At 44.0% G+C, this 24,466-nt stretch overlaps 1 protein-coding gene across 1 annotated transcript in view; it reads right to left on the reverse strand.

Moving 5' to 3' along the window:
• Nucleotides 1–24,466, reverse strand: part of LOC144697119 (A disintegrin and metalloproteinase with thrombospondin motifs 19-like) — a 538,939-nt gene that overhangs the window by 185,557 nt on the left and 328,916 nt on the right. Inside the window, exon 15 of the mRNA XM_078568954.1 lies at nt 14,564–14,684. Coding sequence (XP_078425080.1) covers nt 14,564–14,684 — 121 coding nt within the window. The remainder of the gene's footprint in view (nt 1–14,563; nt 14,685–24,466) is intronic.

Below are 24,466 nucleotides of genomic sequence, written 5' to 3' on the forward strand. Positions count from 1 at the left end.
TAGTTCTGGTGTTCTAGTTCTGGTGCGCTAGTGTGTGCCGTGAAGGTCACAGCAGAAGACCAGCAACTAGGCATCCCTGCAGCTTGCAGGTAAAAGTGTCTATTCCTCTCTCTCTGTTGCTGGAGGCAAGTTAACAGAGCCACAGTCAAAAAGGAAACAGGACACCTCCTTCAGCTAACCTGCAGAACCAAGTGTCTCCAAACCAACTGCTCAACTGCTAAAGTCAGCTCTAATAGAAACACCCATCTTAACAGCCACCATCTACTCTTCATGGACAAGCCAAAAGACTGACTCGTATATCTTTTTTAAGTGCTAATTTTGGATCTAACTTCTGACTTCTAATCTGTGTGCATGTGTGTTGCGCTTTTGTAATTTTTTCTCGGGTTTTTAGTAATGAATAAATTTATTCCTTCTTTGACTCAGGAAAGCCTGGTTAAATTGGCTGCTTCTAAAACATAAATACATTTGGACTGCATTTCTCCATTTGCGAACTTGTTGGGGCCCAAAAATTCAGCCCTACATTCTTGCCCAGTTAAAGATTGTCCCAAAATCTCATTGGCTTGCTACCTCCATACCCACTTTTAAAAACCTTGCCTTTGACTGTCTTTTCTTTACCACTCTCTAACCCCTGCTTCCCTTGTTTTCTTTCTTTCCATTTCTTCTTGAGGTCCATCTTTCAGTGAAGCACACTCGGTTACTGGGAGAAACCTTCAACTTCTGCCCAAAATGGGCATCAACCCAATGGATTGGTCAGAGTCACTGCTGGCTCAAAGCAAATTTGGCTGGATCCAATGCTCAGCCGACCAGTAGTTCTGCCTGGAAAGGGGTGTTGTTGATGACAGAGGTATCCTGAGAGGGGCCTCACAAGGACTGGCACTGGGCTCCTCCTGCTCCTACAACAACAAAATGAAGCATTTCTTTGGCCATTAAGAACCACGGGGTAGGCAGCTCAATGCCTAATACTAATGTGTGGAGCATGGTCTGCACATGTTCCATCCACTTGTACCAGGCAATTGCCAATAGGATCCTACAACTGGTGTTGCACCCCAGTTGTATAACTGTGGTAATCTGAGCTGTAATACACCTTTAAGAGATTGTGAGCAGATTGACCACATGACTGTAAGGCCCAATAGCTGTTCTAGCGGGCTACCAAGTTAATGCTAGTCTAAAGTAGGGTCTGGCTGGAAAAGCACACATTATGTTAGTGCTCTGTTGTCTGTGTAAATAAATAGTATGCGCTTCATTTCATGTTGGTCTCTGCATCTGCCGTATATTGTAATTGACTCGCCTGCTGACAGATAAGCGGGCAACCGGTTCGTTAGCAAAACAACCCATAAGTAAAACACAACAACTGGCGACGAGGCAAAACGCCTTCAGTCGGCGACACCAAGGAAAGCTGCAAAAACTCAACTGTACTGAAGTAGCTGTGCCTGCAGGCCAATTGTAAGTACATTACAATTGTAAACCCTCACCGTAGTCGTCAAAGCCATCACCTTCCAATATGCCACAATTTGGCCACATCGAACCATTTGACCAAAATAAAAACAAAAAACTGCGGATACTGGAAATCCAAAACAAAAACAGAAATACCTGGAAAAACTCAGCAGGTCTGGCAGCATCGGCGGAGAAGAACAAAGTTGACGTTTCGAGTCCTCATGACCCTTCAACAGAACAGAATTTGACCAGACCTCCAATGACTGGTCACATTATTTTGAACACTTCGTGTTTTTCTTTTTGGCCAATGATATATCAGGGGAGGAGAAGAGGCGGGCAATCCTCTTATCGACATGTGGCAGTAAAAAGCCCCAGATCCCAAGAGCGTCGATGAGTTGGTGAATCTAGTGAAAGGCCATTTCCAACCGAAACCGTCGGTAACAACGCAATGTTTTAAATTTAATTTGTGGTGTCGTGCCCCTGGAGAGACAGTTGCTTGCTATATAACAGCCTTAAAACAATTGACAGAGCACTGTGACTTCGTGACATCGCTTAATGACATGTTAATAGACCAATCAGTGTGTGGGATTAACGAAGACACCATTCAAAAAAGGTTGCTGTCTGAGACAAATTTGGATTTCAGTAAAGCCCTGGAGCTGTCGCTCGCAATGGAAAGTGTGGTCAGGAACTCAGAAGGAATTAAGGGAGCACAAAATGGCACCATTCTTCATGTCGGGAGGGAGACGCCAGCTAGAAATGGCGCGGAAGCGCAGGGCTTCGCAGAAAAGCAGGAAGCAGCCGCCATTGACGGACCAACAAAAAGCAATGGCTTAACAGATAAAAGCTACATTCATAATAGCAGGATTGGAACCAGACAGCCTACAAACGAACGACAATTTAAAAGAACTGAGTACTTCTACTGTCATCGCAATGGGCAAATTATGCGATATTGTAAAGAAAGATTGAGGCCAAAGTTCAAACAAAGAGGCAGAAGTCATGAAATTTATATAATGGAGGAGCCAGAAGAAACAGAGTCAGATATTTACTCGCTACACAATTTAAAAATGGGTAAAACAGAGCCAATCTACTTGACAGTAGAAGTCAACAGAAAACCCATTTGAATGGAGGTGGATACAGGCGCATCCACGACAGTCATAGGAGAACACATGTTTAAGCAATTGAATGGAGGAGGACACTCACTAAAGCTGGAAAACTCAGATGCCAGACCAAAGACTGGCTAAAATATAAGAGTGAAAGAATATGCAAGGGTCCAGCACAATACGAAAGCCAGTCTGCAAATCTGCCCATCATGGTGAAAGCAGGCAGAGGACCAAGTCTCCTAGGAAGAAACTGGTTAAGAGAGGTCAATCTTGAGAAATTACTGAGATCTCAATCAGAAGCAGGAAATGTTGCTGTTTGGAAAAAGGAGCATGTAAAGACTCAACAAAATAAACTCATAGAGCTGATGTTTCAGGACGGAGTTCAAGTTGAAGTCAGTAAACTCCGAAAAGAAAAAGAAAACCTGTTGAAGGACTTTTGCACATTGCAAGATTACCTCAGATCCCAATTTGTACCACTAAAAAGATATGGGGAAGCACAGAAAGAACTCTGCATGTCTCTGGCCAAGATGAAGAATCAATTAGCCAAGAAAGCACAACAATACTTAATTCTCCAGGAAACAACTAACAAATATAAAAAAGAAATGGAAGAACTGAAGAACCAGCTATGTGGAAGCCAAGAAGCCTTAAAAATAGAGACCCCTGAGTTTTCAAAGGAGCTGACAGATGAGAAAATGATAGAAGACTAAACCACTGAGTTCACTCAAGTTGAGCTCATACCTGAGCCTAGTCTGGCCAATAGGGAAGTTGAAGAGGAAGCCGAGGTGAAAGTAAGCGCTGCCAAGAAGAAAACCCATCAAAAGAAAGGGAGAGAAAGCAAAATTACTTTACACAACGGGAGGCTGATCATTTCGCGTTAAATTTAGCCTTGCCCAACATCCTGATTCTCAGAACCTACCTGACAGTTGCATTTCATATTGTTGAACTAGGAGGGGAGGGGCAGCAGGAGTGCATGCGATGAGGTCTGAAAGAGTGTGAAAACATTCCCGTTGGAGTCTACACCGCAGGTAGAAGGAACTCCTCTTGCTTTGGAAGTACCTGCAGAACCCATGGAGCCTGAGAGTTGAAGGGGCAAATTTGCAGGTTCTACTGGGGAGCCTAGTGAACAGGTAACTCCCGAGAGGGGGCCTCAGATAAACCATCTGAAGTCGGAGAACTATGAGGGTTGACACGTTTGAAAAAAGCCTCCTGAGAGACTAAATTTGTAAATAGTTTATGTAAATAGTTGATATACTGTAAAATGTACTTTCAAGTAAAGGGGGAGGGATGTGGTAATCTGAGGTGTAATACACCTTTAAAAAATTGTGAGCAGATTGACCACGTGACTGAAAGACCCAATAGCTGTGTAGAACGGGCTACTAGGTTAATGTTAGTCTTGAGAAGGGTCTGGCTGGAGAAGCACACATCATGTTAATGCTCTGTTGTTTGTGTAAATAAATAGTATGTGCTCCATTTCATATTGGTCTCTGCGTCTGACGTATATTGTAATCGACTCGCCTGCTGACAGATAAGAGTGCAACCAGTTCGCGAGCAAAGCAACCCATAAGTGAAACATAACAATAACTAAGCAACCTTCTGTCAAGAACATCCTGGCCCATTTACAGGCCTGCCTGAGAGTTACATCAGGACGATCTTGGCAACAATGGAGGTGATTGATGATCCATCCCTCTCTTCCCCACCATTTTCAACTGCTGCCTGCCTGTATTTCAATCACCAGGATAAATGGAACAGCTGGCAGTTAAAAATCACTGCCATTGATCTTTCCCTGAGGAGTGCTACAGCAACAGAAATTGCTCACATTCCTCTCTTTGCTACTTTGACGTATTGTTACTTCAAAACAATTGTTAAAATAACATTTTAACGCTTATTAACAATATTGTTGAAATATCAGCCCTCCACCCCAACCCAGAAAGAGGCTCCATGTTCTAACCAAAAAGGACCTGCTTTTGAACGGATAGAATGCCTGGAAACTTAATTCCATTAGGCTAATTTTAGCTTTTATGAACCGTTTTCCAAAAAATAAATCTTCGAAGTGAAAATGGGCAGCACTGCAAGGGGATGATATTACCAAACAGGAAGACAAATGGACCATATATTTTCAGAACAAGGTCATCATAAGTCCTGATATTGACATGGGTGGGGGGTGAGGTTGCGCGATGGGGGGGCACTTGTAGGCTGGTGTGAGGTACGGTTCTGGATTTTCCTACATGCTTCAGAGGCTTACCTCCACAATGTGTATTTTTGCTTTGCCAGGATGTCCCCCAGAAGTCAGACTGACTGACAGACTTAGCTTCCAGTCGGGCGGCAAGGGCTCTGGAGCAGGATGCAGGAACATCTTGCATCTGCTAGTGGAAGCATGGAGGAGGATGTGGGGGCCAGGGGGAGGTGCGGTCTGATTCTCAACTCTGGAAGACGGGCATTCTGATCCAGGAAGGGAAAGTTTCACCCCAGGGGCAATTCTGATTCCCGACTCCAGGGCAGGAATTGTCTGATCCTAGGGTATGGGGGCAGGTCCGACCCCTGACACCAAGTAGCCTTTGTATGGCAGGAAGGGCTGGGCTGATGGGATTGGGTGGGGTTGCAATCTAAGGAAAGAGGATGTTTTTCAAGATCAGAGTGGAATACCACTGCACCTCCTGGCCCACAAGCAGAGCTGCAAAAGTACTGGGATGAAAGCAAAACTGCAGATGCTGGAAATCTGAAATAAATGCAAAGAAAATGCTGCAAAAACTCAGCAGGTCTGGCAGCATCTGTGGAGCTCTGAAGAAGATTCATACAGGCTTGAAATGTTAACTCTGTTTCTATCTCCACAGATGCTGCCAGGCCTGCTGAGCTTTTCCAGCATTTTTTTGTTTTTACTGCAAAAGTACAGACCTTGTCCCTAAAGCTCTCCTCGCCTCCCTTGTGCTGCTGGGTTTCCCAAGGCCGATGAAACACAATCGGCCTGGGTTAGGTAAATCTGAGGCTGCTAGGCATATTAGATGGGAGCAGGGTGGCTGCTTGCCCCTGTCTCATTTCCCTTAAATCTGGAAGTAGACGGTTGGAGTCGGGCTAAAATTTTAGCATCTTACCCGACTCCAACCCAGTCGTTTTAGGGGGCTAAAATCTACCCCATTGTTTCGTTCACATGTCATAGAAGTGAGGGCTGCAATATATTACTAATGCTGCTCAAAGACTGATACCTGCAGATAAAAGCAAAAAACTGCGGATGCTGGAAATCCAAAACAAAAACAAAAATACATGGAAAAACTCAGCAGGTCTGGCAGCATCTGCGGAGAGGAACACAGTTAACGTTTCGAGTCCGAATGACTCTTCAACAGAACTAAGGAAAAATAGAAGAGAGGTGAAATATAAGCTGGTTTATTGGAGGGGGGGGTGGGGTGTGAAAAGTAGAGCTGGATAGAGGGGCCAGTGATAAGTGGAGATTGCCAAAAGATGTCATAGACAAAAGGGCAAAGAGGTGTTGAAGGTAGTGATATTATCTAAGGAATGTGCTAATTAAGGGTAGAAAGCAGGACAAGCAAGGTACAGATAGTCCTAGTGGGGGTGGGGTGGGGTGAAGGAATCAAAAAAGGCTAAAAGGTAGTGTTAAAACAATGGATGGAAATACATTTAAAAATAATGGAAATAGGTGGGAAAAGAAAAATCTATATAAATTATTGGAAAAAAAGGGGGGGCGGGAATCGGGAAGGGGGTGGGGGTGGAGGGGAGAGTTCACGATCTAAAATTGTTGAACTCAATATTCAGTCCGGAAGGCTGTAAAGTGCCTAGACGGAAGATGAGGTGCTGTTCCTCCAGTTTGCGTTGAGCTTCACTGGAACAATGCAGCAAGCCAAGGACGGACATGTGGGAATGAGAGCAGGGTGGAGTGTTGAAATGGCAAGCGACAGGGAGGTCTGGGTCATGCTTGCGGACAGACTGAAGGTGTTCTGCGAAGCGATCACCCAGTCTGCGTTTGGTCTCTCCAATGTAGAGGAAACCGCATTGGGAGCAACGAATGCAGTAGAGTAAATTGAGGGAAGTGCAAGTGAAATGCTGCTTCACTTGAAAGGAGTGTTTGGGCCCTTGGATGGTGAGGAGAGGGGAAGTAAAGGGGCAGGTGTTGCACCTTCTGCGGTTGCATGGGAAGGTGCCGTGGGAGAGGGTTGAGGTGTAGGGGTTGATGGAGGAGTGGACCAGAGTGTCCCGGAGGGAACGATCCCTGCGGAATGCCGCCAGGGTGGGTGAAGGGAAGATATGTTTGGTGGTGGCATCATGCTGGAGTTGGCGGAAATGGCGGAGGATGATCCTTTGAATGCGGAGGCTGGTGGGGTGATAATTGAGGACAAGGGGGACCCTATCATGTTTCTGGGAGGGAGAGGAAGGTGTGAGGGCGGATGCGCGGGAGATGGGCCGGACACGGTTGAGGGCCCTGACAACCACCGTGGGTGGAAAACCTCGGTTAAGGAAGAAGGAAGAAAAGTCAGAGGAACTGTTTTTGAAAGTGGCATCATCAGAACAGATGTGACGGAGGTGAAGGAACTGAGAGAAAGGGATGGAGTCCTTACAGGAAGCAGGGTGTGAGAAGCTGTAGTCGAGGTAGCTGTGGGAGTTGGTAGGCTTGTAATGGATATTGGTGGACAGTCTATCACCAGAAATTGAGACAGAGAGGTCAAGGAAGGGAAGTGTCAGAGATAGACCATGTGAAAATGATGGAGGGGTGGAAATTGGAAGCAAAATTAATACATTTTTCCAGGTCCAGACGAGAGCATGAAGCAGCATCGAAGTAATCATCGATGTACCGGAGAAAGATTTGTGGGAGGGGGCCGGAGTAGGACTGGAACAAGGAATGTTCCACATACCCCATAAAGAGACAGGCATAGCTGGGGCCCATGCGGGTACCCATAGCCACACCTTTTATTTGGAGGAAGTGAGAGGAGTTTAAGGAGAAATTGTTCAGTGTGAGAACAAGCTCAGCCAGACGGAGGAGAGTAGTGGTGGATGGGGATTGTTCGGGCCTCTGTTTGAGGAAGAAGCGGAGAGCCATCTGACCATCCCGGTGGGGGATGGAGGTGTAGCGGGATTGGATGTCCATGGTGAAGAGGAGGCGGTTGGGGCCAGGGAACTGGAAATTGTTGATATGATGTAGGATGTCAGAGGAATCACGGATGTAGGTGGGAAGGGACTGGACAAGGGGAGAGAGAATAGAGTCAAGGTAGCAAGAAATGAGATCTGTGGGGCAGGAACAGGCTGACACGATCGGTCTGCCGGGACAGTCCCGTTTGTGGATTTTGGGTAGGAGGTAGAGCGGGCCGTCCGAGGTTGGGAGACTATGAGGTTGGAAGCTGTGGAAGGAAGATCTTCAGAGGAGATGAGGTCAGTAACAGTCCTGGAAACAACGGCTTGATGTTCAGTGGTGGGGTCATGGTCCAGGGGGAGGTAGGAGGAAGTGTCTGCAAGTTGACGCTCAGCCTCTGCGAGGTAGAGTTCAGTGCGCCAGACAACAACAGCACTACCCTTGTCAGCGGGTTTGATGACAATGTCAGGGTTGGACCTGAGAGAACGGAGTGCAGCAAGTTCACAGAGAGACTGGTTAGAGTGGGTGAGAGGAGCAGAGAAATTGAGACGACTAATGTCACGCCGACAGTTCTCAATGAAAAGATCAAGAGAAGGTAAGTATCCAGAGGGAGGGGTCCAGGTGGAGGGAGAATATTGGAAGTGGGTAAAAGGATCCGTTGAACGGGGAGAGGACTCCTGCCCAAAGAAGTGAGCGTGGAGACGAAGGTGGCAGAAGAAGAGTTCAGCATCGTGCCGAGCCTGAAATTCATTGAGATGAGGGCATAAGGGTATGACACTGAGTCCTTTGCTGAGCACTGAACCTTCAGCATCGGAGAAGGGAAGGTCAGGGGGTATGGTGAATACACGGCCGGGGCTGGGATTGGAAGACGGGATGGGGACAGAGGGACAGGCAGGGGTGGAGGGTCCTGGATGGGTGTTGGTGTTGATGAGTTGTTGGAGCTTGCGTTCCTTTGCACCTGAAAGAAAGAGACAAAGTTTCTTGTTGAGGTGTCGGATGAGACGAAGAATAAAATGAAACTGGGGGCACGGGGAGCTTAGAAAAAGGGTGCGGCGGTGCTCCTGGAGGGAGAGGTCAAGTATGTTCATATGGCGGTGCGTGGCACTGAGTGTGGATCTCAGAATGTGACGAGAACAGCAGTCCGAGGAGCATTGTATGTCCCGGAGATACCTGTAATCCTGGGTGGGTTCGAAACATGAGGGATGGAACTTCAGTTGAAATCCACGTGGGGTAAGTCGGAGACGGAGACAGTCACTGAGGAAGGAAATATGTCTGTGAAAGCAGGTTTTAGTAAACACCTGGTCAAACACCAGGAGAGAAATGGAAAGCAACGAAGGTGAACAAGGCAAAAGAGAGATACGGAAATCCTGTCGGAGAGAAGAGCAATACTTCTTCAAGGTAGGCATTCCTTGAAGAGAAGTGGCAGTCAATTAAACACTAAGATAAAAGCAAAAAACTGTGGATGCTGGAAATCCAAAACAAAAATAAAAATACAAATACAAAAATACCTGGAAAAACTCAGCAGGTCTGGCAGCATCTGTGGAGAGGAACACAGTTAATGCTTTGAGTCCGTATGACTTTTCAACAGAATTAAGTAAAAATAGAAAAGAGGTGAAATATAAGCTGGTTTAAGGGGGGTGGGACGAGTAGAGCTGGATAGAGGGCCAGTGATAGGTGGAGATAGCCAAAAGATGTCATAGACAAAAGGACAAAGAGGTGTTGAAGGTGGTGATATTATCTAAGGAATGTGCTTATTAAGGGTAGAAAGCAGGACAAGCAAGGTACAGATAGCCCTAGTGGGGATGGGGTGGGATGAAGGAATCGAAAAAGGCTAAAAGGTAGAGATAAAACAATGGATACCTGCAGAGTTTGATGCACCAGAGACAACCCTGAATTATACTGCTGGGTGATCTCACGATGTGCATCCAAATTTCCAGAGCCAGAATGCAAATTTGTTCATGTGTGTTTGCATGTGTGCACAGAACACTACCTCAGAAGTTGCTAATCTTTAATGAGCCTAGGCGACAGTGTCCCCTTTCTCTGTCCTTTAAAACAATTCCATAACAAGTTTAAGATATTCCCAAGATGTCCAGCCAATCACCTGGGTACTTTTTAAATTTGGCTTTGCACTGGACTGTAGATGTATTACAAAATGATGTGAGATTACTTACCAAAAATGGTCTTATTCTTCACCACTTCAATGTACTTGTGAGTCAATTGCTAACCCCACCCTGAGTTATACTGCTACTTTCACATCGATTTAAATCCAAACCTGCTTCACATGAATATAAATATGGCAGTTTAGAAGCAGCCTGGGTTACTTATTGATTCAGATTTTAATATCTTTGCTGTAAGAATGAATTAGAGACAAGTATATATTTTTTTAAAAAGTGTATCCAAAAACACACTGGAGCAGATTTTCTTGTTTCTGGGTCTAGGCATCCTATTGATGAAAGATCAGGTTGGGCTCCCTTCCAGGTATGCATTCTTTGCACCCATGTTTCCTGTAATTGCTGTGCCCAGGAGAAAACAATATGTCTCAAAATCTTTACTAGTGACTTTTTATATTTTAATAAAGTCTTTTACAGAAAAAAAAACTTGTTCTGTGAGGTGTAGCAATCTATGTTAACAAATACAGGGACATTAGCACTACAATCTTTGAAATGTCAAATATCAAGTAATTTATGAATCTAATCCAACAGTTTACATGACACAGTATTTTACTCAATATTACAGTAGCCCCCAGCAGTTCAGATAAAAATCATGACAGGCTCTCATTTTGACAGCACATCGTAATGAAATGCATGACATGAAGTAATGATTTTGAGTTACTCATTAAACAAGGTGACCTCAGAGAACTTGATTCATGTTGTGGGGAAGGTATATAAATCAAAAGTGTCATACAGTTCAAGTTTAATGTAAAGCCAAAGCTGTTTGGAAAAGTATGGCATTGAAACAATGTTCTTAGGTGAAAGAGAATTCAACAAGTTGAACTTTACAGCAATCTACAAAGAAGCTAATTCTTTCTTGTGGCTGATGTAAATGTAGAGCAGCAATTATCATTTTACAAGAGCAAAAACAGACAATGCTGGAAATATTCAGCAGGTCAGGCAGCATCTGAGGAGAGAGAAACAAGTGTTAATGTTTCAGGTCGATACCCTTTCATCAGAACATAATTCCCAGCTCTGATCAAAATGTCTTCAACCTGAAACAGTAACTATCATTTTACATTGGGTGGCTAGGCCAGATAATTGTATCAGGAGCAGTAGACTATATCAACACTAGCTGACTGTGGTGCAATACGGAAGCAGCAATGTACTCCCAGTTTAGTAACAGCGCCCTTTGTTTGGTAATTACGATGCATACATTTTTAATCCCCAGTTTTGCCTAAATAGTGTTTTGCCCCTCATACATATCTAAGCGCAAATCTACAAATAAGCACCAGTTATTATGACATCTGAAGCTCTGGTAAAATAATACTGTTTGCAGAAAGTATAAAGTTTGCTGTAAAACAATGTGTTGCCAACACCACTTTTTCCACAATCAAGACTTCTCACTAATTGTTATGCCAGCAGTTGCACACTTGAAGTTTGCAATTTTTCTGTTGGATGATTAAGTTGTTTTCCTGACTGCAAGCATTCAGCCTGCGGATCCACTCCCAGAGTTGAGGCCAGTGGGCTGGTGATTCTACCATGCTGCCTAGGCAATGTGGACTGTGTGGTTCCAATGGAAGATGTTCACGATTTAGTCAAAACATAAAATGTAAAAATGTGGATTGGCTGTAAGTGGTACACACCAGTCAGTCAGCTCAAAACTGACAAATTAGTAATATGAGTAAAAAATCCTTTCCATCACACTACAGAACTGAAACCCATCATGTAATTAAATATTCTTTGTAATAGAATATATTTTTACTTACCATGGAGTAAAGATAGCCTCTCAGTTAAACACTGAGGAAACTGAAGCCATTGTCTTCACCTCGCAGCACAAACTCCAAACCCTAGCCATCGATTCCATCCAAGCCACGGTCTCAGGCTGAAAGACAGTTCGCAACCTTGGCCTCCTATTTGACCCCAAGCTGACCTTCCAACTCCCTATCCTCACCATCTAAGATTGCCTTTTTCCACCTCTTCTCCAGCCTGCTTCAGCCCACCTGCTGCTGCTACCTACAGCTCTTGCTACCTACAGACTCGACTATTCTAATGAGCTCCTGGCTGGTCTCCCATCTTCTATCCTCCATAAACTTCAACTTAGTTGTTTAGTAGTACAGAACTTGAACATTGTTGAAAAAAAAAAGAGACATACTATCAAAGCTTTTCATCCTGCTGACTTTGGTCGACTCTGATTGATCATGACATTGCCCTGGGGAATGACCCTTTGGCTGTTTGCAATAGGCAAAGTACTGACCATGTCCAACCGGCTGTGCTTGCAAAACTCAAAACATAATGTTCAATATTAGGTGTGATTCTGAGATTGGACAACACCTGTTAAACAATCCTAACTGTGCTAAGAATTACACTTACCCAGTTACACGTGCTAGAAGCCACATATATTCACACACAGGGCCCTGTCCTTTGCAGACTGAAGGAACATGTCCACACTTTGCATCTTTTTCAACTAAACGAAAGCTTAGGGAACAATCATTCTCTGGTTCATTCCCCAGGGCAATGCCTTGAGCAATCAGAGTTGACCTGTCCGGTTTGAATTTGAACAAAGTTGGGCAGTTAACCATTCCATGCTGCAATGCCCATGGCAACACCTCCACTGGAGTCCACTTGTCAATCAATCAGCACTCTCTTCTTGTGCAGTATAAATTGTTGTTCCCCTGTTACTGTTGGTAACTTCTTGCGAATTTTCCTGATGAATGCAGGATGAAAAGCTTTGACAGCATGTCTCTTTTTGTTTTTGCAAAACTTCAGCTTATTCAAAATTCTGTGGCTATATCCTAACTCACACCTAGCCCTGCTCTCTCATCATCCCTGTGATCGCTGATCTACATTGACTCCTGGTCCACTATAGCTTCAATTTTAAAAATCTCATCCGAGTGATCAAATCTTTCCCCATCTTTGCCCCTCTTTTTTTCAATAACCTCTCCCAGTCCTACAATCCTCCGACAACTGTGCATTCTTCCATCACTTGCCCCTTGTCCATCCCCACTTCCTTCTTCCCACCTTTGATGGCTGAGCCTTCTGTTGTCTAGACTGTAAGCTCTTGAATTCTCTCCCTACCACTCTCTATCTCTCTCTCTTTCCTCCTTTACCACCCTCCTTAAACCTACCTCTGACCACCTGTCTAATGTTCCCTTCTTTGGTTCAGTGTCAATTTTTGGCAGATTACACTCCTGTGAAGCACTTTTGGATGTTTTACAACATTAAAGGTTCTATATAAATGCAAGCTGTTGTTATTGTGCACAAGGCATGAAAAATTAGAAACGTGTTCTTTATATGCATTTGTATAATTTTGCTACACTCAACGCAGACAGATCTTCCCCATTGTTTGGAGAAGTGCCATAACCATGTGGCTTCTGCTGTCATTCTTGGTGTGTAAAGGCTTTAAAGAAAATGCCATTTCATCTATTACTTGGAACTTGGTGTCAGGAGTGGGATCGTATTCCTGACATTGTGATGAGCGACAATGGCCCTCAGTTCACAAGTGAAGAATTCAGGTGCTTTGTAACTGCTTGGGGATTCAGCACTACACATCATCTCCACACTATCCCCAATCAAATGGAAAGGCTGAGGTAGCTGTGAAAATTGCCAAAGGAATCATCAAAAAATCACCGAGATCCAGCACAGATGTGTGCAAGGCAATCCTAGAGTGGAGAAACACACCTACTGAAGGCATGGAAAGTAGTCCAGTTCGACAACTAATGTCAAGCCACACCCAAACTACTCTTCTAATAGTTAAAAAACTACTGAAGCAATAAGTAGTAATGGGGGGAGTGACAAAATCAAAGTGAAACAACAAAAAGCCAAATTTCACTTCTATAAAGCGGACAAATCATTGCCAGAACTTGGTCTCAACAAAAGTCAGCCCACTTGGCAACTTGGAGCCTGTGTAGAGAAATTGTCACCTTGATTGTGTAAGATGAAAATGAATGACCAGATGTATCGTCATAACTGAAGACATATACATTCCATTTGATTGGGGATAGTATGGAGATGATGTGTAGTGCTGAATCCCCAAGGAGTTACAAAACGCCTGAATTCTTCACTCGTGAACTGAGGGCCATTGTCGCTCATCACAATGTCAGGAATGCTACAATGATTTTCAGACATTCTATGATCTCACTCCTGACACTAAGTTCCAAGCAATAGATAAAATGGCCTTTGCTTTCAAGCCTTTACACACCAAGGATGACATACAACGAGAGAAGCTGCTCTTTCACAGCAGACAGCTGGTGAGGAAGATGTGAGCTCATCAAATACAAAAGGAACTGAATGACCATCAATCCTCTAGGTCAATTGCTCTCCAACAAAGACGATGGATCATCAGCAACAATTACCACAGCAGCAATACTTGCTACCGCAACAACATACCTCGGAGAGGCAACATCACCCCAGGAATGAGTAGGCACCAGATGACCAGCTAATAACAACCCGCATGCATACCACTAGAAGGTCTGAATGCTTTAAAGATGATGTATGCAATGTGTGTGTAGGGACAGACGAAAGTGGGTCAGACTGGAATGACCAGCTTTCTGCACATGCATGATGATTTTCATTGTAGACCATGTATATGCCTGACTTCCAACTGCAAATGATAGTGTACGCAGTTTTTATGAAAAGGGGGATGTTTGAAGCCTTTGTGCGATAGTCATGTGACCTGAGGTCATCATTGTTGTATAAAGGCATGAAAGCAGAGGTCATTTCATCCACCATTTGGAACACCCATAATGCTTATTCACAGAGTGAATCACTCAATAGTAAATAGTTCACAGAATAAGAAAACATACCTGCTCCTCTGGTGTGATTAAAGTCTCCTTTTATGACTTTACATGATCTTCCATTCCCATTGCACACACCACAATGATCTTCCCTGGCTAAGGAACCTAATATGCCATCACAACCAATTTTCTGTGGAAAATGAAACAATATATTTTAGTTGAATTATATATACTTTATATACTTTCTTAAGTCATGACACATTAGAGTTTATATTAGACCTGAAGTTATATGTATTGAAAATCTTCAGAGATGAACTTAACTGCTCACCAGGTGGGAAATGAGTAGGTAGTTAAAATCGTCTTGGAGACTTACCCATAAAGATTCTGCTCATTCCTCACAGTTCCCCATTTTAACCTGATCTTCTGAGCAGATGGGAATGACACACACTGGAAACAACACGGTTGTTCATTAAATGTGTGAGCCAAGCAAGAAGAATAGGGTTGGAACATGTCCAACCTGGCAAGTTTCATTAAACTTTGCTTCCTTTATGGAACCAGGAGGGCCAGAGTGCTCTTCTCGGCCCTAGGGGGAAAGTTTGGGCCATGGCTCACCTGAGTATCAGGGACCATTTCGCTCCTATCCTCAGCCACCTGCTGCTTCCAACCTGGACCTCATGCTCCTGAGATGAGGACAGTTTGCCACCTGTCTTAGTACGCCCCCACCCCACCCCGCCCCCCCACCGGCTGCCCAGTTACAGCCTTCAATTAAAATGGGACTTTACATCATTCTATTCATTTAGGTAGCGCTAGGTATCGATAGGGTTAAGATCTCCCCTCAATAGGAGACTTCACTTGAGCAGAAAAGTTGTATCAGGATACCTGTTAATACAGTTAAACACAGGTATAGATGAGATTTGGGCACTGAATGCTTTTGTGGGCATATATCTGAGTGGTGGGGTGATGAGACCTTTTTATTTGTCTTATTTCCTTTAGCTATGAGAACTGAAGTATGAAGGTGTGTAGATAACAGGTTGGGTAAAGTGGGCCAGAAAGGGATGCCTAATTTCTTGGTGCATCCCTAAGTCCCAGCTGTAACATATATATCATTTTGTCAGACTGGCAAATGTTCCATGGGACATCTGGCCTGATTTGTTAGAATGGGTATTGCACTACACACCTTCCTGTTGCTAAAAGCCAGAACTATCTGTTATGACCGAGCAGTTGGTAAAACTGAGTTAGTTTTTAAAAATCCCAGAGGGACACTTTAAACCACTGTCATAACCTATAATTTTAAGTGATATGTTTGAGATGCAACTCTAAATTCAGGAATCAGACCACCAGTTCTCGAGAGGTTTTATATTAAGCTAAATGAAACATTTTATTAATTTACACCAGTTAAATATATACACATGGCTACAAATTACTACTATCATAACGTTTAACAAATTCCCAAACTAATTTCCATTAAGGCGACAGCAACCCATGGACTTAGCCAGACACCAGACAAAGTATTTTCACCTTACAAATTCAAAATGAGGTTCTTTGCACTTTGGTTCCTGTGGAGACAGTTGGAGGCTTACAACTGCTTTTGATCTCACATTGCCTCTGCTCTACACACACAACACTGCTGAAGTTATACCTAGCACAGCCCATTGAATGTAAATTCTCATTTTTCACCAACCTCTGAACTAAATCTCTCCAACAATAAAACCCCTTTCATAGTACCAATTTTATTAGTAATATAAACATGTTGCTCGGTATCTGCTAGATAGGTGTCAGTTTTCACCCCACTTCTTGAATGTTCTATTCAAAAAAAAATGCAAATGCACTCTCTTACGAATCAACACTAGTACACATCAAAGCACCCAGACTAGCTGGCTTTAATCCAATTAAGACACACCACAGGCTAAACCTCTATTTTAAAAGAAAAATATTTTCCAATAATATTATATACATTAATAGCTTCATGACATATTCAAGCTTGCAAGCTGCGAGACTATTCTACTGGCAGCAACCAAAGTTGGCCAAGACCCAAGTCTGAGATATGCTCCTGTTGCCTCTAGAACCTGCTTCCAGATGGCACATCTAGAATGTGCACAGCAGTGCCTCTTTTTTTCTACTTATCTGCCAGCCGTTGTCTGCAAGGGCAGGGTGGAATTTGTGAATATTGAAATTGGACTTAACTCTACCACCACTAATTAATTAATTTAGTAAAATCTGTAAATAGGCAATCATGGTACTTGTAGCTTCCAGTAACACCAGTTATCTGCAATAAAATGTAAATATTTTTCATAAAGGAAGAATAGAGGCAGCTATATATCTTGGGGTAACGATTTCCCTTTGGGTGTCATTGGCAATCCAGGTGCAAATTGCAACTAAAATTTTGCTATTTTCCCAAAGTAAAGTTATGGTTCAAGTTTCTGTTCAAATTCATTTGCATAATCACAGTCGTAAAATCTTCTGTGAACAGCACAATTGAGCAGTGTTTTAGAATGTAATTTGCATTAAAAACATTCCTTGAACTATTTAAGAGTGGTAACTTGGTGCAGTCTTATTACAACTGAAAACCGGTTTATCACAACAAATTAAAGTTTTTAATGAAAGTGTTTAGCCCATCAACTGTAAATAGCCTGATTTTAAATAATTGAAAATGACTTTAAAGAGACTGTACAGAATGATTTGCTAATTACATTGGTGTAAACTAGTCAGTTTCTTAGTAAATTAGATACTTAATATTTTAAAACTTTTAACAGGTGCATATTAGTGCCTTGCACCTAAAAAAGCTTCATTTTAAGAGCCTCTTCAAAGGGCCGCAAATGGATGCAATTAGTGGAAAACTGCCATGGTGATTCATTCCATCTGGGGCCTGTGGCCAGTTTTCTGGGCAGGGCCAGTTCCAACATAATGCTTTCTAAATCAGCTTAAAAGATCATGGATACTCAATTTGTACTGGATATAAATAGTGTTTGAAATTATTCAATCTTTTGCGCTGGTTTGATTGATATCTGGCGAATAGTGGAAACTCAACCCATTATATGATTGGGAGACAGACCTCCTGATCCAACATAAAATTTGCATGATGATGTTGGGTCAGGTCCCCAATGTCATTATTAATATTAAGGAAGAAGAGCAGCCAAAAAGCTGGAAGCCCACCTGCCTTCCTTTTAAGGCCAATCATGCAGTAGTTGAGGCAATTAAATTGCCAATTCATTGATATTTTAGGCAGCCCATGCTATTTAACAGTGATTGTACTGGCAGCAATTGTGGCAGGGAACTCCAAAGAGCTCCAGGGTGAGATAAAAGGCAGCACAAGAGGAGAAAATTGAGGAGTAGGAGTCTGCAACTGAGTCTGCAGGAGAGGGCAGTGAAGTTGCACTGTGATTACATTGTGGCTGGGTTTGCTGTTGAGCCAATGAATGGGACATCTGAGACAGACTCACTGGGAAGAGGGGCTTGAACCAAGTAGGAGTGATTACAGGGCAGTCTGCAGCAACAGAAGCCAAAGTTGCCATGGGAGTTATGCACTCTGGTAGCGGCTCCTCCGGTGAGGAGAAGGAAGGAAGAGGAGGGAAGAGGAGGGTGGCTTGTCAGGAGCAGCAACAACCAAGTTGCTAGGAACATGAGAATCATGGTGACGTTGAAAGGCCAAAGAGCGAGTGAAGGGAGCATGAGCAAGCACACCCAAGGACAGGACACTAGTCTGAGAGAAGGGTGTACAGGCAGCACTCCAATCCCTTTCAAATGACTGATCGCCAGTGTTGCAGAAGGCTGAGTCTGTCCAGGGAGGTGATGACATCCACCTGCGACATGATTGCTCAGGACACCAGTTCTAGCTGTGCGGGTGGCCATCCAATGCCTATGACGCTGAAGGTAATGGTGGCCCAGTGGCCCTAAAACTTCTATGCCTCAGGATCATATCATTGTGGTGTTTAAGAATCTTCAGCCCACCACTCTATTAAAGTTGTGATGGATGCATTGGTCAGGAGAGTGGAAACGTTCATAAGCTTCACTACTGACAACAGGAGCCATGCTGCGAGAGTGAGGGGTTTTAGGGTTGTTGCTGGTTTTCCTTAAACGTTTCGCTGGCTGTGTCTTCCCCGTTTGAGCCCACCCTTGTCGATGCCTCCAAGTCTGCTCTGGGCCTTTCTGCTGTCATGACTCCCACTGGCCGGCCATTAATTGGCCAGCCAGCGTGTGATTGAAGTGGAAAGTTGGGACAAGTTGGGAGCGGATGTTATGCCTGCACCCACCCATATGACCCACTCGCTCCCTGTTAAATTCTGCCCTATTATTAAAAAGTGCTGAATCTCCATACCATGGAAGTATCCTTTAAATTATTACAGTGACTTTAACTTACAATCATCAAATATTCTGAAATTTTCACTGCAAATATTGAGCTAAAGTTTGTACTTCACAACATACCTCAGTTACATACCTGAATAGGGCTGGAGATTTTATTACATACTTAAGGAATTATAATGTTGTTACCTGTAAAATCCTTCCTTATCATCTTGTTCAAACATGCTATATCTGACACAAGTTGGAGCAATGAACAAAATGCCCTTTGATGAAACACTGTTGTTCTATGTACTACATTTACACATGTTCATTTATTTTTGGCAATCTCATATATTCATCTCAAATTGTCTACTGTACTAATCGTAATAACAGTAATACTATCTACTCAACTTTTATCCTAATTGTCTCTAACCCACTTAACTTTTTTTTTACTTCTGCCAGTATCTGTACAACAATCTGTTAACAGTTTCAAATACTGTCAAATGTTTATTGTTTTGTGGCTTTTCAAGTTGTACTCTAGCATGTATCATTTTACACAAAAAACCTTTCTAAACCAAATCAAGGGAGAAATTCAGATTCAATATAAACATTCTAAGACTGGCTGTCTGAATCAATTAAAAATCTAAAGGGTACTTTACTATTAAGTTTAAATTGTTCAGCATAATTGTTCTATTACTGAGTGTTTTTAAAAACTAAAAAGTAAAAGGCACTTAAAAGTAAAGAACAACTGAAAGCTTGGGGCTAACCTTGATGGAATGTAGGAAAAGTTATGCGTAAGTCCACCCTGGAAGATATCTTAGCTTGGGTACTGATTACAGAAAGGCAACGGCGGACGCCTAGCATCTGCTTGTCAGTTTGCCCTATAGCAATTTGCTATAAAATTTCAGTGTCTCTACTCACCAAAATAATCCATCATACAGGACAGAGTTTGTTCTACAGTCAGGGCAAGAAATGTTATAAATAAAAAACTATATTTAACAAAATATTTTAGAAAGTTACAATGGTACAGGACTGATTTCTTGTCTACAGGCCACGCTTCATTCCAAACCCTTTCTTTAACTCATTGACGGGATGTGGGCTTCGCTGGCTGGGCCAGCATTTATCGCCCATCCCTAGTTTTCCTCGAGAATGTGGTGGTGTGCTGCCTTTTTGAACCGCTGCAGTCCATGTGGTGTAGGTATGCCCACAGTGCTGTTAGGGAGGGAGTTCCATGATTTTGATGCAGCGACAGTGAAGGAACAGTGATATATTTCCAAGCCAGGATGGTGAGTGACTTGTAGGGGAACTTCCAGGTGGTGGTGTTCCCATGTATCTGCTGCTCTTGTCCTTCTAGATGGTAGTGGTCGTGGGCTCGGAAGGTGCAGTCTAAGGAGCTTAGGTGAATTCCTGCAGTGCATCTTGTAGATGGTATACATCGCTGCTACTGTGCGTCGGTGGTGGAGGGAGTGAATGTTTGTGGATGTGGTGCCAATTAAGTGGGCAGCTTTGTCCTGGATGGTGTCAAAACTTCTTGAGTGCTGTGGGAGCTGCACTCATCCAGGCAAGTGGAGAACATTCCATCATGCTCCTGACTTGTAGATGGTGGACAGGCTTTGGGGAGTCAGGAGGTGGGTTACTCGTCGCACGATTCCTACCCTCCAACCTGCTGTTGTAGCCACAGTATTTATATGGCTAGTCCAGTTCAGTTTCTGGTCAATGGTAACCCCTAGGATGTTGATAGGGGGGATTCAGTGATGGTAATGCCATTGAACATCAAGAGGTGATGGTTAGATTCTCTTTTGTTGGAGATGGTCATTGCCTGGCACTTGCGTGGCGCGAGTGTTACTTGCCACCTGTCAGCCCAAGCTTGGATATTGTCCAGGTCTTGCTGCATTTGGACATTGACTGCTTCAGTATCTGAGGAGTCGCTAATGATGTTGAACACTGTGCAATCATCAACAAACATCCCCACTTCTGACCTTATGATGGAAGGAAGGTCATTGATGAAGCAGCTGAAGATGGTTGGGCTGAGGACACTACCCTGAGGAACTCCTACAGTGATGTCCTGGAGCTGAGATGACTGACCTCCAACAACCACAACCACCTTCCTTTGTGCCAGGTATGATTCCAACCAGTGGAGAGTTTTCCCCCTGATTCCCATTGACTCCAGTTTTGCTCGGGCTCCTTGATGCCTCACTTGGTCAAATGCAGCCTTGATGTCAAGGGCAGACACTCTCACCTCACCTCAGGAGTTCAGCTCTTTTGTCCATGTTTGAACCAAGGTTGTAATGAGGTAAAGAGCTGAGTGGCCCTGGCAGAACCCAAACTGGGCGTCAGTGAGCAGGTTATTGTTAAGCAAGTGCCGCTTGATAGCACCGTTGATAACCCCTTCCCCCACTTTACTGATGATCGAGTGTAGGCTGGTGGGGTGGTAATTGGCTGGGTTAGATTTGTCCTACTTTTTATGTGCAGGGCATACCTGGGCTATTTTCCACATTGCCAAGTAGATGCCTCTGTGGTAGCTGTACTGGCACAGCTTGGCTCAGGACATGGCAAGTTCTGGAGCACAAGTTTTCAGTCCTATTGCCAGAATATTGTCAGGGCCTATAGCCTTTATGGTGTCCAATGCCTTCAGCCATTTCTTGCTATCATTTGGAGTGAATCGAATTGGCTGAAGACTGGCATCTGCGATGCTGGGGACCTTTGGAGGAGGCCGGGATGGATCACCCAATCGGCACTTTCTGCTGAAGACTGTAGCAAATGCTTCAGCCTTATCTTTTGCACTGATGTGCTGGGCTCCCTCATGATTGAGGATGAGGATATTTGTGGAGCCTCCTCTTCCAGTGAGTTGTTTAATTGTCCACCACCATTCGCGACTGGATGTGGCAGGACTGCAGAGCTTAGATCTGATCCATTGGTTTTGGGACCACTTAGCTCTGTTTATCACTTGCTGCTTATGCTGTTTGGCATGCAAGTAGTCCTGTGTTATAGCTTCACCAGGTTGACACCTCATCCTTACGTATGCCTGGTGCTGCTCCTGGCATGCCCTCCTGTACTCTTCATTGAACCAGGGTTGATCCTCCAGCTTGCTGGTAATGGTAGAGTGGGGGATATGCTGGGCCATGAGTTTTCAGATTGTGTTGGAGTACAATTCTGCTGTTGTTGATGACCCATAGCGCCTCAAGGATGCTCAGTCTTAAATTGCTAGATCTGTTCGAAATCTATCCCATTTAGCACGGTGGTAGTGCTAAACTCTACACGATGGAAGGTATCCTCAATGTGAAGGCGGAACTTCGTCTCCACAACTACTGTGTGGTGGTCACTCCTATGGATACTGTCATGGACAGATGCATCTGCGGGAGGCAAGTTGGTGAGGATGAGGCCAAGTAAGCTTTTCCTTCCTGTTGGTTCTCTCACCATCTGCTGCAGACCCAATCTAGCATCTATGTCCTTTAGGACTCAGCCAGCTCAGTCAGTAGTGGTGCTACTGAGCCACTCTTGGTGATGGACATTGAAGTCCCCCATCCAGCAGTGAGTGAGATGCCAGTGAATGTGTGATGGGCTTGAGTGTGTGAGTTTAGTGCGATGCGATAGTTGCCTTACCCTGGGGTCACAGATGAGATCATTCACCCTCTAACTGCTTTGGTTGGCCAACCTCTTCTGTGCAGCATTGGCACTGATCACCATTGCCATTGCCTACCAGGCCGGAGTGGTAATGTTGCTGCCCCACCTGTGGCCAGAGCTGGGGTAGAGGACAACACGGCGGGCCTCCACATCGTCCAAAAGGTGCTCCAGGGATGCATCACCAAACTTGGGGGCTGCAGTTGTCTTGCCTTTTGGGGCTATGTCTTATTTGAAGCAGTCTTGGGTTGGGAGTGCTGAGAGGCGTGTGTGTGTGGCTGTACTTTAAATGTGGCGCCCAGCGTGCTGAAGTGGCAAGGTGACCTTGTGGCAGGTGAACTGGAGCCCGCCCACCATGGAAACAGCAAGTTTCCTGGGAATGCATAATTAATACGATGGGTTTGGGATGATACGGCGTGAGAAGCCGCCATTACGTCCGGCAGGTAAAATGTTTTACCCAACAGCTACCACTCTTAGTGCGGATTTGGGATGATTCCGCCCATTCTTTTACTTGAGTTTAGTGTAAAAGTAAATTGTAATTGCACGAAGCATACTCAGCCTGGAGGACTGTACTGAAAAAGTAGGTTGACTGAGAAAAGTTTTAGAAGAAACTCAATTATTAGTTCTGACTTTTATGGAATCTCTTGTTTCTTTATCTGAAAGATTTTGATCCATTTCACCCTGCTAATCAAAGTTTCTAATGCAAACAATAAAATTAAAATTATAGCCTCTATACAGCTGCTCTGCTAATGTGAGCATATAAAGATTTTCTAATGAAGTTTATCAATGAACTGCTAGGCAAGGTGTCACGTGTCAGTGGAGAATCTCTAGGAGTGGGTGAATGAGTGAACGCAGCATGTCAACTCACAGCACTTACACGTTTTCTTAGCTGAACAAGAGGAGCAAAGCTGCAGAACAGACCACTCTTCAAGCTAAAGACACTGATGTGTAGCCAAGAGCACGTGGGAGGAAGGGGGAGGGAACAAGGCAAAACCAAAAGCAATATCATTTAAATCTCCAGACAAAAATGGTGCATATGGAGCATTTCAGTTATTTAAAGTGTTTTTCCTCAAGGTTAATGATTATTTTTAAACAAACAATGTTGGGAGTTTGGGAGAACCCTGTGGGATTTCAGGATCTAGCATTTTGGGAGAAAAGTGCAACACAGAAATATAAGGGAAAATTTAAGTCATTACAACTCGTCCAGAGCTTTGCCCTTGTGCACTGACATCATGTATCACACATTTGGGTGCACCAAAGCAGTCTGCCGCATCCAGTTGTGGACAACTAAACAACTAATAGGAGGAGGCTCTGAGAACATTGCCCTCCCCAATGATGGAAGAACGCAGTACATCAGTGCAAAAAACAAGGCTGATGTACTTGCATCGATCTTCAGCCAGGCGTGTTGAGTAGATGATCCATCTTGGCCTCCTCCCGAGGTCCCCACCATCATAGAAGGCAGTCGTCAGCCAATTTGATGAACTGCACATATCATCAAGAAACTGCTAAGCAATTTGGACATAACAAAGGCTATGGGCCCTGTCAACATCATGGCTGTGGTGCTGAAGACTTGTGCTCCAGAATTAGTTATGCCTCTATCTAAGCTGTTCCAGTACAGCTACAACACTGGCAATAAATCCGATCTGGTAAAACAGCCGCCCCATCAGCTTACTCTCAATCATCAGCAAAGTGATGGAAGATGTCATCAATAGCGCTGTCAAGAGACTATTGACTGCAAGAGTGACCAATAACCCGCTCACTGATGCTCACTTTGGGTTCCACCAGGACAACTTGGCTCCAAATCTTACTACAGTCTTGGAACAAACATGAACAAAAGGGTTGAATTCCAGGGGTGAGGTGAGAGCGACAGCCCTTGACATAAAGGCAGTATTTGGCCAATTGTAACATCAAGGAATCCTAGTAAAATTGTCGTCAATGGGAATCAGGGAAAATCCTCAATTGGCTGGAGTCATACTTAGCACAATAGAAGATGGTTGTGGCTGTTGGACACCAATCATCTCAGCCCCAGGTGTTCCTCAGGGCAGTATCCTAGGGGCAGCCATCTTTAGCTGC

This window comes from Cetorhinus maximus, chromosome 2, assembly GCF_964194155.1.
Source record: "Cetorhinus maximus chromosome 2, sCetMax3.hap1.1, whole genome shotgun sequence".
NCBI lineage: Eukaryota > Metazoa > Chordata > Chondrichthyes > Lamniformes > Cetorhinidae > Cetorhinus > Cetorhinus maximus.